Genomic DNA, 18,683 nt, shown 5'->3' on the forward strand with positions numbered 1-18,683 from the left:
GAATCGACAATCTTTTCCTCTATTAATTACATGGTTGCCCAGACAGTCAATCATTACACCCTACACTTATCTCCCGAGATTGATAAAATCACAGAAATTGCTCAATTCTATGAGGAAAACTGTGATTGAGTCGAAAAAGGTCCGAGTTGGAAGTGATTTTTATAATTGCAGTTCTCCAGCCTCCCTATTTAAACTGTCAGAATTGGTTCAATGGGCAGCATTGATGCTATGCACAGCGCATTCTGACAGCTTAGAGTGAATATCACCTCTAGAAGACCCTAGACGAAGGAAAACTATTACTGTCCTACATTAATTTCGTCTTCTTACTTTTGAAGATAATCTCTCCGACAGTATCGAATCATTTCGAACTAGTAGATGATACGGAAGGATATTCTACTTTATTCTGATAAGTGAGATTTGAGCAATTACACAGTGATTCATGGAAATCTTGAGAACAGTGTATTTTTGTCACTTTACGCAACTCTTACTCCTCATTGCAATTTCTTGTGATTCGTTGCTGAGTTTTACAAATTTATCTGGAAAATTTAGATGTTTTTATTTGCTAATCCATTTGCTGGCTCATACGGTCATACCTCGTTCTACTAGGTAAAGTTCTACATAGTGTCCAGTATGTTTGGGCCTTTACCTGCATTATTTAATTGAAAAATTATTACAATAATTTATTATATTATCATTCATTGAATAAACACATATGTAATGATATTGACGATTCAATTAAAATATTTCTGAAAATTAAGTAGGTATATAGTATAATATAAAAACACTTCACTTATATGGGTTACTTTTGTACAAATTAATAAAAACAATATGAAAACTTGAAGTACCCTTTATTATTAAAAACTTCAGAATATTAATAGATATATCGTTGTAATATTTTAAAGTTTTTAATAATAAAGGGTACTTCAAGTTTTCATATTGTTTTTATTAATAGTATAATATGTATAAAGAATGAGAAGCATAGTACGTGAATCTGTTGTAAAATACTGTTTAGTATTAATATTTGATGGAACACGTTCAGTAGCTGTAAAAAGAAACAAGTTATTAACAAATACCCTTTATTACGACTAAACAAATAACATTAGAATTATTATCAATAAAACTAGACTACTTCTGCAATTTTAGCCACTCTTTGTGAGGCAACCACTGTTTCTTGCCTCGGAGAATTCGCAATCGTTTGATCTCCTCCTGGAAGTCGACATGCTCATCGCGGTACAAGCCATAGTCACGCAGGTGCATCATCAGCAGGCCGGTTTCCACATGTCTCGGATAGTAATCGCTGTTTTCCATCGGGTTTTTGTTTCTTGGCCTTTCACTCATCAGCCTTAAAACCTGTAACAATCGTCGGGAAAATCATCAATTTTCACACTCGATATTACTTCAGGTACAAAATAATGTAGCTCAGTCAAATCAAATCTGTTTTAAGGTCACATTACCAGTCATAATATTATGTAGTATCTTATATTATACAGGGTGTCCCACCAAGGTTGTAACAGCCGTTGACCATAGATTCTACTCGACATTTCTGACAAAAAAAATGTTAAGTAAACTTTTTCCTATCGACCTTAGTTTTCGAGATAGGCTATATAGATTTCTCGATATTTTCAGAATATGCCTACTTCCGGTCATTAAATACTCAATAACTCGAAAACTACTGGTCGAATTTCAATTTCAAGGGAATTGTTGCAAAGAGAAAACATTTCAAACATGATTAATGTAATTTTATTTGTTGTTAGATATTTTGTAGTTTTTTATTAGGGCTTATACTTGAAAAAATAAACTTCAAATTTCAAACCGGTTTTTCTCCATTTTTCTCCGGGTGATTATAGTGGTTTCAATATTTCAAAAACTTTTCCATTTCATAAGCTTTCGAATGAGTATGTAAATTCGAAAAGGTAAGTTCTATGATAAAGTGTTCAAAACTGCTAATATCTGGGATGAACACCTTCAAAATGAGGAAGGAAATTCACAAACAGCATGAATCAAGAGGTGATCCTAATGGTGAAATTACCTGATTTCTCTCTGACGATATTTACAAGTTTCAATCAACATTTTACAATGATACGACTTTTTCAATAACTTGTATTATTTCCTGTTCCATAAATCCTGAATAAAATAACAAGAAGTGTACGTTTCAGCCTATTTTCAGTATAGTTTTCAGTGTGATTTCCAGTTAATTGACATAATATGTATCAACTTTGGCTAGTGAAGAAGTGTTCGCGTTCATTATCATGAAATGTACCTTGATTGAATACTTGAGCATGTTATTAGTGTATGGAGAGTGTGGATGCAATTCAAGAGAGGCGGAGAGAGTATATAGGAGACGTTTTCCTGACCGAAAACACCCATCTCATAACACGTTTTTAAGATTGACAGATGTCAAGATGCTAAGGGTCTAGGATCAGTTTCAAGGTACGAGAGGCCCATCTTAATTTCTGAACCTTTTGAGGAGTATTATAATTTTATTCTAGAATGAAGTATTTCGAACAGAATCCTCGATCCAGCATCTGGCGGGCAGCTGGGATGTTGGATGTTTCAAGAATGATAGTTCAAAGAATATTGAAGAAGAATAACTTTCGACCATTTCATGATAGTTCAAGAGTTGAATGAACCTGATACTATTCCAAGGATGCAGTTTTGCCGTTGGATCTTACCACGAGATTGTGTTTCAAACATTGTGTTTCAACATATTATGGACAGGTCACAGATAAAAGTACGTTCACAAGAACTGGTACTGTAAATTTCCACAATACACATACACAGACCTTTCATTATCCCTGCAAGAATAAATGGTGAAGTTTTTATGGACGTTCTGGTCAATGAGCTTCACGAATTGATGGAAGAAGTGCCTCTCAATTTGAGGCAGAATATGTGGCTCCAGTTGGATGGCTGCCTCCCTCATTATGCTAGAAACGTCCGTGGATGGCTTGATAACAATTATGCTGGGCGGTGGATTGGCCGAGGTGGACCCGTAAGTTGGCTACCACGCTCACTTGATCTTACTCCAATAGACTCCTACTTTTGGGGGGTTGTGGAAAGTAGAGTTTACAGAGAACATGTAGAAACCAGGGAGGAACTGATTCTCAGAATTCGATTGACGTTTAAAGTAATGAAGACACGGCCCAACGAAGTGAGACGGGCAACTCGAAGCTTGATGAACGGCAGCAGAAGTTTCATAAAAAGAAATGGAGGCTATTTTAAATTCCTGTAAACAGTGAGCATGATATGTAACTAGATTACCATCTGAGTAATTGCCTTTGGTTTTTTTGATTCTGCCATTCATCTACTTTGAATTATTATTCTATGAATAAATTTTGTTGGATCTTGTAAAAGTGTATGATTGGTATTTTATATAGGATTGAGACTATAATTATGCTACAGAGAATAATGCAAGAATCAGATGATTATATATATATATATTGGTATTTTATATAGGATTGAGACTATAATTATGCTACAGAGAATAATGCAAGAATCAGATGATTATATATATATATATATATATATATATATATATATATATATATATATAATAATCGATATCAAAAGTAAACAGCTGTGCTTAGTGAGAAAAGTTGTGTGTATTTTTGGGTTCAAAATTTTATAAAATAACTTGATTAATTCAATATGAAGTGATAATCAGGGGTACCCACAAGGGGGGGGGCATGGCGCAATTTGCGCCATCAATATTTTTTTGGGGGGGGGGCAAGATTATTTTTATATTTTATGTCAACATTTTGAATCATGGCTAAAAAATCAAGGTATTAAATAGAAATATCCAAATGTAGTTAATTTTAATACTTTTTCCCACCTTTACAATGTTATATTTTCCTAAGGAATATAAAGCATAAAAAATACAATTGATAATATTTTGTATGCAGGAATTTTAAGCCTATGAGTTTGAAGGTAAATCTTTCACAAAAATAAATTATAACTTCATCATCCACTATTATTCTGATTTCCTTTGCTTAATTCAATTTTTAATGGTCCTGTGTTTGAGTTTCCTTGCTGTTGCAACCTAATTTCTTAAAAGCACAATGACAAGTTAAATTGTAAAGACATTTTAATCTAATAATTATTTTAATTTCGAATGCGTTTCATGATGATATCAATGTCTCTGGAATGGGAATGCAATTATAAACAACATCGCAAACTCTAGTGAATTTGACAGAAGAAAAAACTTCTCTTGTTAAAAATTTGTGAAAAATATCAAATGAAGCCAATTTCAATCTTTCAAATTTACACCCTATTTACCACACAGTGATCAAGTAATTATTGTAATGCTTCATTACTTTTTTCTGTTTTGTATAATAGTACAGTCAAATTGTCGTTTTTCAGGAAACAGCCCAAAAGAATTTTTCGCGACGGTTCTATATGTATTTTGTGGCACTGAATTCTAATCTGAAATTCGCTGACACGCCAGAAGACGGCTTCACCACCAAAACTCCGAAAAAAACCCAAAATTTCGGACTTTTTTCAAGTTTTCAATTTAATCTTGAGAACCTTTAACTTTTCGAGAAAAAGCATTCCCTAAAATATTAAAGATAATAAAATTTCCAATAAATTGAGTGGTCGCGCAGGACTCTACGATTTTTGATTCCGTAGCTAAGAGTTTTCAAAAAAGGGGTATTCAAAAGAGTTTTAAGGGGTTTCAAAATTATGCAAACCTACCAATTCTAGCCTATACAACTAGGATCTTTTTCTAATCATGATAGAAATTTATGTCCTACAGCCAAAATTCAAATTCTCATTATAATACCTCTTCATGGCCTTCCTAACAAAAAAGAAACATTTCGGCTGAAATCACCTTACGAGGGTTATATTATATGAGAATCTCTCGTTAGATTTCAGTATTTCCTAGTGGGGGGCAGACATAGGGATACGTCCAGGATCAAAACTTTAATCACTTATAACTTTTGACTGAATGATCACATCTCCTCGTACTACAGCTCGTTCATATCAGCTCGTCATGGCGGTTGAAAATCATGTATCATATCACTGAAATTTGTATAAAAAATAGGAAATTTCTCCTTCAGTATATTTCAGCCCATATTTCAATGCATAGAAAAATGACCGATTTCTATATTCAAAACTGTGTGTCTCGGTAACTCAAAATGATACTTGGTCTTGATTTGAAGAAAAGAATCTCCTCTTTTATGTGAGGTGAATGATTTTTGTAAAAATATAATCGTGAAGTAAGATACGTTTGTTTCTAAAAATCAAGAAATTTGCAATATTTTTTTTCATTTTCACAGTCTCGACAGTTTTTCGATATAAACAGTAATGCAAGATCAATTTAAGGCAACTCAGCTTATAGAGAATGAAATTTTCTCTCATTTAAGACCAATCGCAAGTTTCTATCATGTGTTGTACTCATTTTAGAGACTCTTTAATAACAGTAAAATCGCAAGAAAAATGAGGAAATGGAGATCATTATTCAATTGGCTGTAACTTTTGAACGGTATTGAAAACAGGAGTATAATTCATGGGAGTGAAAAGAGGAGAAAATTAATCACAACCTCGACTACTTTTTGGATTTTATATCTGAAGTGTTCCACAAGATACGCAACGTTGCATATGCGAGACTGTGAAAATGGGGGAAATATCACAAATTTCTCGCACATGCAAAGTTGCGTATCTTGTGGAACACTTCAGATAAAAAATCCAAAAAGTAGTCCTGCGCGACCACTCAATTCATAGGAAATTTTATTAGCTTTAATATTATATAGAGAATGCTTTTTCTCGAAAAATTCAAGGTTCTCGAGATTAAATGGAAAACTTAAAAAAAGTCCAAAATTTTGGGGGTGAAGTCGCCCTCTGGCGTGTCAGCAGATTTCAGATTAGAATTCAGCGCCCAATACATATAGAACCATCGAAAAAAATTCTTTCGGGGCTGTTTCCTGAAAAACGACCATTGACTGGACTATAAGTTGTTATCCTATTATATTAAGCGAGCAATATATATCTGTTTATATTTTTATATCTGGCTATCTGGTTATCTTGTTAAATGGTTATTTATGTTCAACGGGTCTCGGAAACAGCTCTTACGATTTTCAAGAAATTCGGAATATAGTAGGTTTATGATATCAAAATTCGATTGCACTAGGTCTCATCCCTGAGAAAACTCCCTGAAGGACATGAAAAGGATGATTCATCCTTGGAAAAACATGATGATTTCGTCGTCTGTCGATAACAAAAGATGCGTGTACCTGTGTGGGAGATCAGCTTTGTAATCAATTAGCTTACCGTATCTCGCGAGAAATCTAGAAATTTTAATTGACTCGATCAAAATACAGTAATCTGATTTGTTGACATGAGATGGTATATATCATAATATTCAAAGTTAATCATTATTTTACAGTTCTAAGTGATTAGTGAGTGTTATATTGTCATTCAATTTGGTTTGTAAACAATCTAAATTAGAAGTTTCATGTTTTCAAATATTTGGACTGAAAATTTCACTTGAATTCAAGTGTATGAAACATAATCTACTTTTTGGAATATTAAATATTCCAACTATAAATTTTATAGTGCATAAATCAAAATTCGGGGAAGAAACAGTTTTGGCTGTGCCTGTTAGTCCTTCCCCAATCATTTAAAAGAATTGAGTTCTGTTTATCAATGAATAAATAACGAGCAAAGCTCGGTGCCCCGATATTTGGTATTAATAGATAGAATTTACAAAATGTACTTGTTCAGATGATATCTTTATTCCAAAAAACAAACCATTTGGAGATACATTTTGTTCGACTTGTGTTATTTACTCTTGTAATGTTAAAAAGTAAATACTACCAACAACGCAACATCAGTGACAACCTGTTCCAATTTATGATAAATATCGGGGCACCGAGCTCCGCTCTGGAGTACCTACAAGTACCTGATTGAATCAGGTACAAAAATTCAACAGCTGAGTCATAATTTTGTCTCACACACATGCAATGTCCTTCAGGAGTTTCCCCAGGGATGAGACCTAGTGCAATAGAATTTTTATATTATAAATCTACTATGTTCTGAATTTCGTGAGAATCGTTAGAGCCGTTTTCGAGATCCGGTAAAAGAGAAACATCCAAACATTTAAACATCTAAACAGAAATTGCTCGTTTAATAGTATAGGATTTAGAATACCTAAACTTGCCGACATGATATATTGTATGAATAAAATCGTTCCAAATTTGTATGAATGTTCAGGTACCAAAATTGCTATGCAATATTCTTTAGCAATAAAGAATTATCAATGATATTATTATTCAACTTTTTATAAGTAACCTTAACATTTAAAAAGCGAAGCCTCCCTTACTTATCTTTTAATATCCTATTAAAATATTTGTCATGTAGTTTTTCCTGATGTAATGTAGTACTTTCTAGTCCTCCCGAACAAGAACGGATGCACTGCTAGTCTCAAAAATAATATCAAAAAGATACTTCATTTCTATTTTAAAAGAGATAAGAAACGATGGTATATATTTTTGCAATATTATGAAAACAGAAAGAATTCCTCACAAGACCAAAGTAAATAATGTCCTTTGGAAGATTAGAATGTAAGATGTGAATTTTATTGTCATACACTGACTAATGTTGAAAACTAAAGGGTTGGAAATTGGGGTAATTTGGGGGGGGGGCACTACACTTGGATTGGGGGGGGGCATGCGCCATTGCCCTTGGGGGGGCTGGGCACCCCTGGTGATAATTAAGTGTTATATTTGAATATAGTTTGGTGTTTTAATTTTTATAAATTCAAAATTTTTAGCTTGTATATATTTTTGGACGAAAATTGAACTTGAACGTTTCACAGTAGAAACATAACCTATTTTTTGGACATTTTATTAATTCAAAATTTGGGAATGGAATAGATTTGAGCCAAGCCTGTTGTTCCTACCTATTATATTTATATGATTAGTGATTCTGTCCACGAATAAATAAATAAATAAATAAATTATAGTGTAAGTGCACGTCCAATGCCAACATTCCTGTCATCAAATTTTTGGTTGGGATCGATTTAGTATGTTATTTTGAGCACAAAATCACAAAAATTAAACGGCGGTCACTATTGTTTTTAAAATAAACTAAGTTCAAAGTAGCACAATTTTACATGCATTTAACCTATGAGTAGCAGCCATTTTAATTATTGAAATCATCAAATTATGATATTCCTAATCTGAGTTTTCCTAACCCAAAGCTTGTCCTAACCTAAAGCTTTTCCTAAGCTACTTATGGTTGCTACTTATAGATTAAATGCACGTAAAGTTGTGCTACTTTGAACATAGTTTATTTTAAAAACAATAGTGACCGCCGTTTAATTTTTGTGATTTTGTGCTCAAAATAACATTCTAAATCGATCCCAACCAAAAATTGTATGACAGGTATGTTGGCACTGGACGTGCACTTTAGCTTAAATTATTGAGGAGATAAATATCCTAGTATTACCACTTGATGCATGCTGTTTGTGAATTTCCTCATTTTGAAGGTGTTCATCCCAGATATTAGCAGTTTTGAACAATTTATCATGGAACTTACCTTTTCAAATTTATACTCATTCGAAAGCTTATGAAATGGAAAAGTTTTTGAAATATTGAAGCCACTATAATCAACCGGAGAAAAATGGAGAAAAAACGGTTTGAAATTTGACTTTGAATTTGAAGAATAGTATTTTTTCAAGTTCAAGCCCTAATGAAAACTACAAAATATCTAACAACAAATAAAATTACATTAATCATGTTTGAAAAGTTTTTCTCTTTGCAACAATACCCTTGAAATTGGAATTCGACCAGTAGTTTTCGAGTTATTGAGTATTTAATGACCGGAAGTAGGCATCGATCTCGATATATCTCAAAAACTAAGGTCGATAGGAAAAAGGTTTACTGAATATTTTTGTCGGTAATATCGAGTAGAATATGATCAAAGTCTGTTACAACCTTGGTGGGACACCCTGTACAGTCGCTTATAGTGAAGTTCACGTTATATAGTCAGTGGAACGAAAGTAAAACATTCTTGCCACTTTTCCATTAACTTCTGAAGTAGATAGCTGTGATTCAAGTCATTCCTGTATATAATATTAATAGTTGTAATAGTTTATTATTGTTAATCATGTTCAATATTATTAACCAAAAAATATAATATTTATATTATATTATATTATATACCAAGAATATATTTTTTGCATGATTTCATCATCAATTTTCATAATAATATTGAGATTGAACAGACAAGAACATCTTGGTAGTTAATGATATTTCAACATAAGGTGTACAAATAACAATTTGATATTGGTACAGAGTTGGAATAAGATAGCACCATCTGCTTTTTCTAATGTCTAATGACAGGCAAGGATAGCAAACATCAGAAGCTGACTTTATTTATTTATCATTTACAATCAATTTAAGGACAAAGAAACAGACTACAGTCTGCACGTTAATCTCACTATAGAGGTGCGTACAGATATACGCGCCGCAACATGAGCAATTCACTTTCAATCAGCTGACTAAATCTGTATTTTTACAGAAACGGTAAGATACAATTATAAAAAGCTTGGCATCAGCTGATTAAAAGTGAATTGCTCATGTTCGCGGCGCGTAAATCTGTACGCACCTTAGGGCCGGTTTCCGAGCTCGGGATTTAGCTAAGTCCTAGACTTAAACAACTGGAGTCAGAAAATTGGCTTTCCAAAACGGGACGTAGTCGCAGCTTTTATAACTGTAGTAGTAGTTTTTATTTTCTCATTTCTATAATTGGAAACGTTTTTCCTTGACGAAATTAGACATTCCTAAATAATTCAAAATAACTGAAATTGTACATAATTTTCTCTTTATTTTATTTTGTGTTCCATTTTCTAGTTTTGGAAAGCTAATTTTCTGACTCCAGCTGTTTAAAGTTTAGGACTTAGCTAAATCCCGAGCTCGGAGACCGGCCCTTAGTATGCAATCTTATACGTAGAGCAGAGTAGATTCAGCAGCAAATTGCAGCGGCAAGCGAATATCGAATATTTAATATTATAAGGCCAAGCCACACGCAACGTTTTCAAACCTGAATCTTACTATCGATATGATCGTCTATATTTGATCGGTTATAGTCATGATACCTATAGTCTGTGAAAACCTTAGTTTGCAGCACGTGGCTTTATGGTCAATGTTATTTCCTACCAGAAAAGGAGAACACTGTTTCTGTTTTAATGCTGATTCTATCACCATTACCTAGGCTTTCTTTTTTGCTCTTCCACTCACACATTAGCTCACAGGCTTTCTGGCTTCTATGAAATCTGGCAGCACTGTACTCCATAACTGCAATCAAAGTTTTGCACAGACTATAGGCCTAGTCGATGGTCTTCTGGTTGAATATTTGCGATCTATTTATAATCAAAGTTGTGGTGATGAATTCACGGTTATATTTATGATGCCGGCATAAGCTACGGTAAATGCTCGTGTATTTGGGAAGGGAGATGGTGATCTATGATTGGACAAACAGTTCCGAACTACTGACAAGCGATTATTAAACTCATATTAGAGGAGTCAGCACCTCAAGTGTGGTCACCATTTCAACTGAAGTACCACGTGCACGCCACTTATACAATCTAGGCTAAGATATGACAATTACTTTACTGCCAAGTGTAACTTTACCCACTCCCCTGTAAAGTTATTTTCTTTTTCTATGTGGTTGCAGCCCACATGAGCTCCAGGCTTGTGCGTGGGTATAGAGATAGTTTATGCTGAAATGAGTGGACGGACCTACAGCTTCAGGTAGGAATTTCAAAACCTATTTTATTACTATTGTTTAGCTTATTTTAGGCTACATTATTTTTTAGACTGTTCCTTTTTAAAGACAATAAAATTTGAATTTATTGATAGTAAGGTAAATTGATTGATAGAATTTAAATAAAATTAAGCTGTAGGTTTACTCATTCAGTCCCACCTAGTCCAGTATTCTAAACTAGAATGTGTGAATATTAAGAATTTCGAAAATTTCTTTTACTTTTTCTCCGTTAATAATATTTAATTACTTTCGGTAATAAGATTTATTTCACTATATTTTTAGCTTATAGGTATTCTTGCTTGATTTACTCTACGCAGATTATTAATCTTGAACATAGATCAATTATAACAAATGATACTGTACTGACCTTTAATGATTTGGTAACAACTGGCCTTGTAGGTTCGGTGAAGATGTTATTGCTCAATTTGTTCATTTTTTTTGCATATTGAGTTGGCATTTTCATCAATTCAGCATAAGTCCGGTAGGCCGACATTATCTGTGAATAATGATAAGCATTAGTGAACTAATCAATCAAACGCTACCACACTGCACTCTGATTTTTACAATTTCTGAATAGGGGGATATAGAGAAGTAGTTACAAGTAGAGATGCCTTGCTATTGGCACATGAGCAGTGTAAAGCCCCAACTATACGAGCATAATAGAATTTTTTCAGCTCCTTTACAGAATGCATGACCTCTTATGATGAAAACTATAAGTGTAATAGACGCGCCCCATAAGAGTCCATGCATTCTGAAGACGCGCCGAATTAATTTTGCGCGTCTACTACGCTCACATATTTAGTACCTAATTATGTACAGTCATACTTGAAACTAAAAAAACTGAAGAGATGGGAGTTGCTGGTCTCCTAACGTTCGCCTCCCCAGATGGCGGATAGGGGTATGCCTCCTAGATATAGGTGGTACCGGGGAAATGAAATACCCGGGGCGGACCAAAACCAGCAAACACAACTGCTGCCTTGCAGACGGGGATCAGTGGATACTCAGAGGCTAAGGGAACAAAACCCTGAAAGGAAATTGGCTGCTGCATTGTAGCTCGGCATTGGATTGTCAAAGGCTAGGGAAGGAAACCAGAAAAAACTACCTCGTCCTCCAGGTTGGTGGTCGGGCGAGGGGCCAACAACCCCTCCCTTTAAAGAAAAACACAGTTTCAGAACCTCACAATGAGCCTTGGAATGGACTGGATTTACGGAATAAAGAACCTGGCAGCCAAAAAAGGAAAAGAATGGAAAAGGATTTGAGAATATTCACATGGAATGTACAAGCTCTCTACCAGGCTGGTGCAATGAAAACAATTGATGGAGATAATGAATGATTATACAGCAGATTTGATAGCTATTCAGGAAATGAGATGGGCAGGGCATGGAATGATGAGGAAAGGTAATTATGATCTGTATTATAGCTGTAATGGGAGAGACCATACCTTTGGAGTAGGGTTTCTTGTTGGAAAGAGACTCAAGAATCTGGTATTGGACTTTAAAGCTGTCAGTAGTTAGTTATGTGTGATAAAGACTCATAGGGAAGTTTTTCAACATGAGTGTTATCAATGTACATGCACAAACAGAAGATAAAACAGAAGATGAAAAAGAGGAATTTTATGACTTGCTGGAGATAGCCTAACTGGGGACATGAATGCCAAAGTTGGTAAGGAGGAGGTCTATAGTAGAATAGCTGGAAAAAACAGTCTTCATACAAAGAGTAATGAGAATGGCACAAGGTTGATCAATTTTGCTGCATCTAAAAGGATGGTTATAGGAAGTATCAAAAACATCTACAAGGCTACATGGGTCTCTCCCAATGGAGAGACTTTCAATCAGATCGATCATGTCTTAATTGATGGGCGACACCTTTCCAGCTTGTAAGGACCTACAGGGGAGCAAACATTGATTCTGACCACTATCTTGTTGGAGCAGTTGTGAGAGTACGCATATCAAGAGTAAGAACAATAAAGGGGTCTCCAACTACTAAATATAATGTAGCACTACTGAATAATTCCACAATGGAGGAGAGTGAGGGATATGATTGTTGGGGAGCATGTGTCCAAGAACTGGATGGTGCAGCAAATGAGATTCTTGGACATGTCTCTAGACAAAATAGAGAAACATGGTTTGATGATGAATGTCATGAGTTTTCTAAGAAGAAGAATGAGGCCTACAAAATTTTGCAGCAGCGAAGGACAAGAAATGCTATAGAAAGGTACAAGGGATTGAAAAGGGAGGAGAATAAAATGCACAGAAGAAAAAAGCGGGAATTTGAAAATGCTAAATTTGACAGTATTGAGAGACTGGCAGGGCAAACTGAGACAAGGAAATTTTATGCCATGGTAAATGATCAAAGAAAGGAGTTGATGCCAAGACCTGCCTGTAGTGTGCAGAAGCAAGAATGGCACTCTGCTGAGTGAGCAAGGAGCAGTGATGAATAGGTGGAAGCAGCACTTTGAAGAGCTTCTAGATGGAACCGAGGAGCCGCAGCCTGAATCCATGGAGCAAATAAATCCAGTTACTGACCAAGAAGATATGGAGGAGCCAACACTGGAGGATGTTGTCACAGCTATAAATAAACTCAACAACAACATATCTCCAGGGAAAGATGGAGTAGTGGCAGAGCTTTTCAAACATGGTGGAGATACTCTGTGGCACCTTATGCACCAAATAGTCATCAAAACGTGGAGAGAAGAGGCCATGCCTCATACATGGAATCAGGGAATACTATGCCCCCTGTTGAAGAAAGGTGACCCCATGGATTGTAAGAATTTCAGGGGCATTGCTCTATTGAATGTTGGCTACAAGATCTTCTCAAATGTCCTCTATGAGAAACTGAAATCTCATACTGATGGGAAAATAGGAAACTGCCAGGCAGGGTTTCGTGCAGGATGATCCACAGTGGACCAAATATTCTGCTTGCGACTTCTAATGCAGAAGATGTTGGAGTACAATGTCAACTCTTTCCATATGTTTGTGGATTTTAAGGCTGCATATGACAGTGTAAAAAGGCAAACACTGTATGATGCCATGTATGAGCTTGAAATACCCCATAAACTTATAAGGCTTGTTAAAATGACTATAAGTGCAGTCCAATGCCAGGTAAGAGTACAGAATCTTCTATCGGATCCATTTCAGTCTTACAATGGTCTTAGGCAAGGTGATGCTTTAGCATGTCTGCTTCTCAATGTGGCATTGGAGAAAGTGATACGAGACTCCAAAATTGACACTAGAAGAATCCTGCTCAATGAGACAATTCAATTACTGGCTTATGCTGACGACATTGACATTGCAGCCAGATCAGTCCCCTATATGATGGAGGCATATAATAGCATGAGAGGGGCAGCAAATAGTATGGGACTGATTGTAAACAAGCAGAAAACAAAGATGATTGTCTCATCAAGGTCCGATGCTCATAGATTGAATGCTGCTCAGTGTGACCTGATAGCTAATTGTGGTTTGGAGGTGGTTGATGAGTTCGTCTACCTTGGGTCTTCAGTAAACTCAAAAAATGAAACAACACATGAGATCAGGCGAAGTATCCTACTTGCAAATAGGACATACTTCGGTTTAGCCAAACACTTCAGATCAAGAAATTTGAGCCGAGAAACAAAGATAAAAATCTACCGCTCACTGATTCTGCCTGTGCTGACCTATGCCAGTGAGGCATGAACCCTAACGAAACTGGATGAGAATATGATCAGCATTTTCGAACGAAAGATTCCACGCCAAATTTTTGATGGTGTGCAAATTGATGGAGTGTGGCACAGAAGAAAGAATAGGGATCTGTATGATATGTACGGCCACACCACTGCACTGGCTATTATCAGAGTAGGGAGACTCAGGTGGGTAGGCCATGTTGAAAGAGCTGATGACTCATATCCGCCTAAAAGAATCATGAATTACAACATGGAAGGAAGAAGACGCCCTGGTCGACCAAGACTGAGATGGATGGACTCAGTCACTGAAGATGCAAGGAGGCTTGGTGTAAGAAATTGGAGACGAGCTTCCATGGACTGAGTAGAATGGAGGCGATTGCTGGAGGAGGCCAAGATCCGTTTTGGAATGTGGAGCCGCGGATGATGATGATGAAATATGTACAGTCATACTTTGAAACTAGAAAAACTGAAAAGATCTTCTTTGATTATTACTTATTTAATTTATTTATTCATGCTGGAACAAACGAATAGTTCCAGCCCTACTCAAATTATTTAATGACATTGAATTATAAATAATTGATTGGTGTGGCAGAGGTGATTGATTGATTGATTGAGTACTTTATTTATGTAGATTACAATATATACTGGCTTATACACTTATATACAATAGCTTACAATACAGCAAAATTATAGATGAATTTACATAATATAGACTAAGAAAATAATTATTGAACTGTATATGATATGAAAAAGTAATTTGTAATATAATAACTATAGATAATTATATTGTTATGCATCTACATAAATTGGCGGAGCTTTGGACATATCAATGTCCATTCTTCGGAAATAATATTAAAAATATCCTCCCCACTAACTCTCTACCAAAAGTGAGGTGAGTGTGGATGGCAGAGGTAATAGCTGTCTGTTGTGCAGAAGACACCACCTTCTTTGAGATCAGATTGTTTGCCTTGGACTGGTTTTCATCAAATCTCTTTCTCCTCAATGAAGAGAAAAACCAGCCAATCAAATTCAGTCTCAGAAAAGAGGATGGATATGATTTTGAGCCACTGAAATTGAGGTTTGTCATGAACTGCCTGTAGCAGCTATAAATTTACCAGCTGGAAAGTAAAAGGTGACTGAAGAGGCCTAGGGCTAAGCCAAACGAGGCGTTTTTTAGTCAGCACGGGATGGCAGAAATGCTTTTTGATTGGCTGAACAGGAAGCTCACTCGATGCCAATCAGAGAACATACTGTCCACAAATTGAATAGCTTCATGTCATCTCTTGATGACTGAAAAAACGCCATGTGTGGCTTGAACCTTATTATTGGATTAGCCTTCGTTCTCGCTACATGACTTTGTTATGTTAGACAACACCTTGGTAAGTTCCTATTTTTTATTATATTTTGTTTCAGTTTTGCCTGCTTTTGGTTTAGTAATTTTCAGTGTTTTGTCATTTTTATGACAATTTCCTGGGGGTCTGATACACATCATGGATTTACTGAAAAATAACTAAATGAATTTGTACGGTAGAATGAAGACTACTAATGATTAACTATAAATTTAAATTAAAACTATATTAGAATAACCAAAGAAAAATAACTCTATCTATGAATAAGTTTAAGTGCAGGTTGCACAACAGCCGGTTAAGTTTTAACCGTGATTAATTCTACGAGAACCAATCAGAGAAGCCGTCTCTTCAAAAACGCATTCTCTGATTGGTTCTCGTGGAATTAATCACGGTTAAAATTTAACCGGCTGTTGTGCAACCGGGGCCTAAATGCCCTAAATATTTTAGTATTTTAAAGACACAGTTAACATAACCTTAAACAATATAAGAATCTAATAATAAATAAATTTTCACCTACCAATTGGATGATGAAGGAAGCTTAGGTATAATAAGATAAATTAGTAGTTCTATTATTCCATAAAGATTGTTGATTCAATCAGCGTAACACTATGTAGATTAAAATATAATAATTTACTAAACAAGATTACAGTACAGAGTACAGAAAGAAAATTAGAGGTTAGCCTTCACTACCACTGCCTTTCGAATTTCAAGTCGATGAACATCAACAGCAGGAAGGCAATGGCAAATGTATACTGTGTTTTGTAAAAAAAACTCATCAATTTCAATAACGTTACTGATAGAATAGTTTTAAAAAATATTTTTCATTTCATCTTGTGAGTGTCAACTTATACTTTTCTATGATAATTTTCAAAACAACAGGGGGTCCTTTTTGAGTTCATCATGTTTGAAAACAACTTTTCAAAATGTAAATTCACCTTCGTGGTAGTTGACTGCATATGAATTTTCTCGAAACTATAGTAATAAATTCTGTGGGTAGATGACACAAGCTGATAAGTCATGATTTGTAAACTTTTCAGGAGAGCAATTTGAAAGTTTGGCATAGCTGCAAACATTATCTATAATATTTTTTCTTACCCATTTTACACTAATATAATCAGCTGATCCTCGACTATTTAAATAGAAAATATCAAGGGCTAAAACAATTTATTTAAATTAACTATTGAGAATTTTTGCAAGTGATGTCAGAGATATCATGTTTTGCCATCTGCCAAATGTTTCAAATCACAATGTAACAGTATAGGGAATATCTTAAAAATCGATTTTATAGAAATTTGAATATATTTTTTAAAAATTAATTGATATTATTTACAAGTATTCATCAAGTTAACCAAACTTGAACTGTTTGCAAAGTTGTATGGGTTATGTAGTTCTCAATATGGGTTATTGATTTTCAGATTTTATAATAGCCTACCAGTACATACACTTATCAAATTTTGTCATCTTTTGATAATTGGATTATAATACAAACCGGTAGAAGAGTGTTGAGATATATGTACTTATCAATATTTGTCAACTTGGGGTTTGGAAGAAAATGCACTATCAGGGCTTAAGCAAGGCCTATATCTCAGCTATTTAAAAAGGTACAACATATTTAGTTATACCATCTTATAGATTTAAATTTTTCTGAACACAACCATATGCATAACTCAATATGGTCAAAAATATGACTTATCAACTTGTGTCATCTACCCACAGAATTAATCTTGATGCAAAGAAGACAAAAAAAACACATGAAAAAATAGCAAGGCCGTGATACTGGAATCAGCTAAAATATCCTCCACTGGAGTCTTACGATTTGAGTTGAGGTATGAATATAAATTCATTAAAATTAGTATAAATTCATTTATTAAAAAAATTTGACTGCTAGTCGTTCTATTTAATAACAAAAAAGTAACTGCAAATTATTTCATCAGAATTAGATTTGGTATAAAAATTTGATTGGAAATATGTACCGTTAAATCATGAGTGTCCTGGTTATATGAGGGGCCTAGATACAAAAGTCACACTCTCCACTTTTCCAAATTTTTGGGAAACCGCAAAAAACTGTTTCATGATGATAAAATAAGGATATTATTGCAAAAAAAACCATACCAACTACTTGCACACAGCTTCAATAAGTTGTTGAATTAAATAAAACAGGAATTTAACTTCAAAATACACAAAGTGTGAGTTTTGTAGCAAAATTTGGTTAAATGGGAATTTTGAAGCAAACTTACATGGAGAATGTAAGTTTTGCACCAAAATAGATGGGATACAACTAGAACCAAGGAAAATAACTCTCAAGTGATTTGTGATAACATTTTTACCAGGAGGAATAACCATGAAAAAATAAACAAGAGTATTTTCATACATGTTTAATACATAGTAAAAAAACTGTCCATAGCAGTAGAAATTATTAATAAGCTTGAAATATTATTAGTCATTTCTGTTTGACATCAAACATTGCTGTAATTTATTTCTGGAAAAGGCTCTTAAGGCTCTTCTTCATCCTCATGAAAAAATAACAAGTATTTACATACATTTCAAATACATTATGAAAAAAAACTTTTCATAGTAGTAGAAATAAGAATGACATTAACAATAATGATTAATGTATGACATCAAACATTGATGTAATTTATTTCCTGAAACGGCTCACATGTAGGCTCTTCTTCATCTTCATCAACAGTTTCATCAATAATTTTTCTATAGAAAATCAACTCTTTATTTTGCCTCCACTGATCACCAAAGTGTTTTTCCAACAAATTATTCACATCGTCCTTTTTTGTTTGTTTAATGAGTTGGATTTTGGAATGATGAGTGGTTCCATATTGAATATCACCATGCTTTTTTGCAGCATTCCGCTTCCACTTATCAAGAGATATTTTCTTCTCTCTAGTCAGTCCAGTAGAAAT

At 34.6% G+C, this 18,683-nt stretch overlaps 1 protein-coding gene across 1 annotated transcript; it reads right to left on the reverse strand.

The window, feature by feature from the left end:
* Nucleotides 1-992: 992 nt before the first annotated feature.
* Nucleotides 993-16,527, reverse strand: LOC111052963 (28S ribosomal protein S33, mitochondrial). Its single transcript, XM_022339795.2, has 3 exons — nt 16,286-16,527; nt 11,129-11,257; nt 993-1,350 (listed from the first exon to the last, which is right to left on the reverse strand). Exons 2-3 carry the CDS (start codon nt 11,252-11,254, stop codon nt 1,126-1,128), a joined length of 351 nt encoding a protein of 116 aa, XP_022195487.1. The 5' UTR covers nt 11,255-11,257; nt 16,286-16,527; the 3' UTR covers nt 993-1,125.
* Between the last annotated feature and the right edge of the window lie 2,156 nt (nt 16,528-18,683).

Source organism: Nilaparvata lugens, chromosome 5 (assembly GCF_014356525.2).
Source record: "Nilaparvata lugens isolate BPH chromosome 5, ASM1435652v1, whole genome shotgun sequence".
In the NCBI taxonomy this organism is placed as follows: Eukaryota; Metazoa; Arthropoda; class Insecta; order Hemiptera; family Delphacidae; genus Nilaparvata; species Nilaparvata lugens.

Excerpts from the sequence above, each read along its gene's own strand:
- LOC111052963 (XM_022339795.2), bottom strand. The coding sequence starts at position 11,254 with ATGTCGGCCTACCGGACTTATGCTGAATTGATGAAAATGCCAACTCAA. Across the intron at positions 1,351-11,128 it reads TTGTTACCAAATCATTAAAG|GTTTTAAGGCTGATGAGTGA; the intron begins GTCAGTACAGTA and ends CGATTGTTACAG.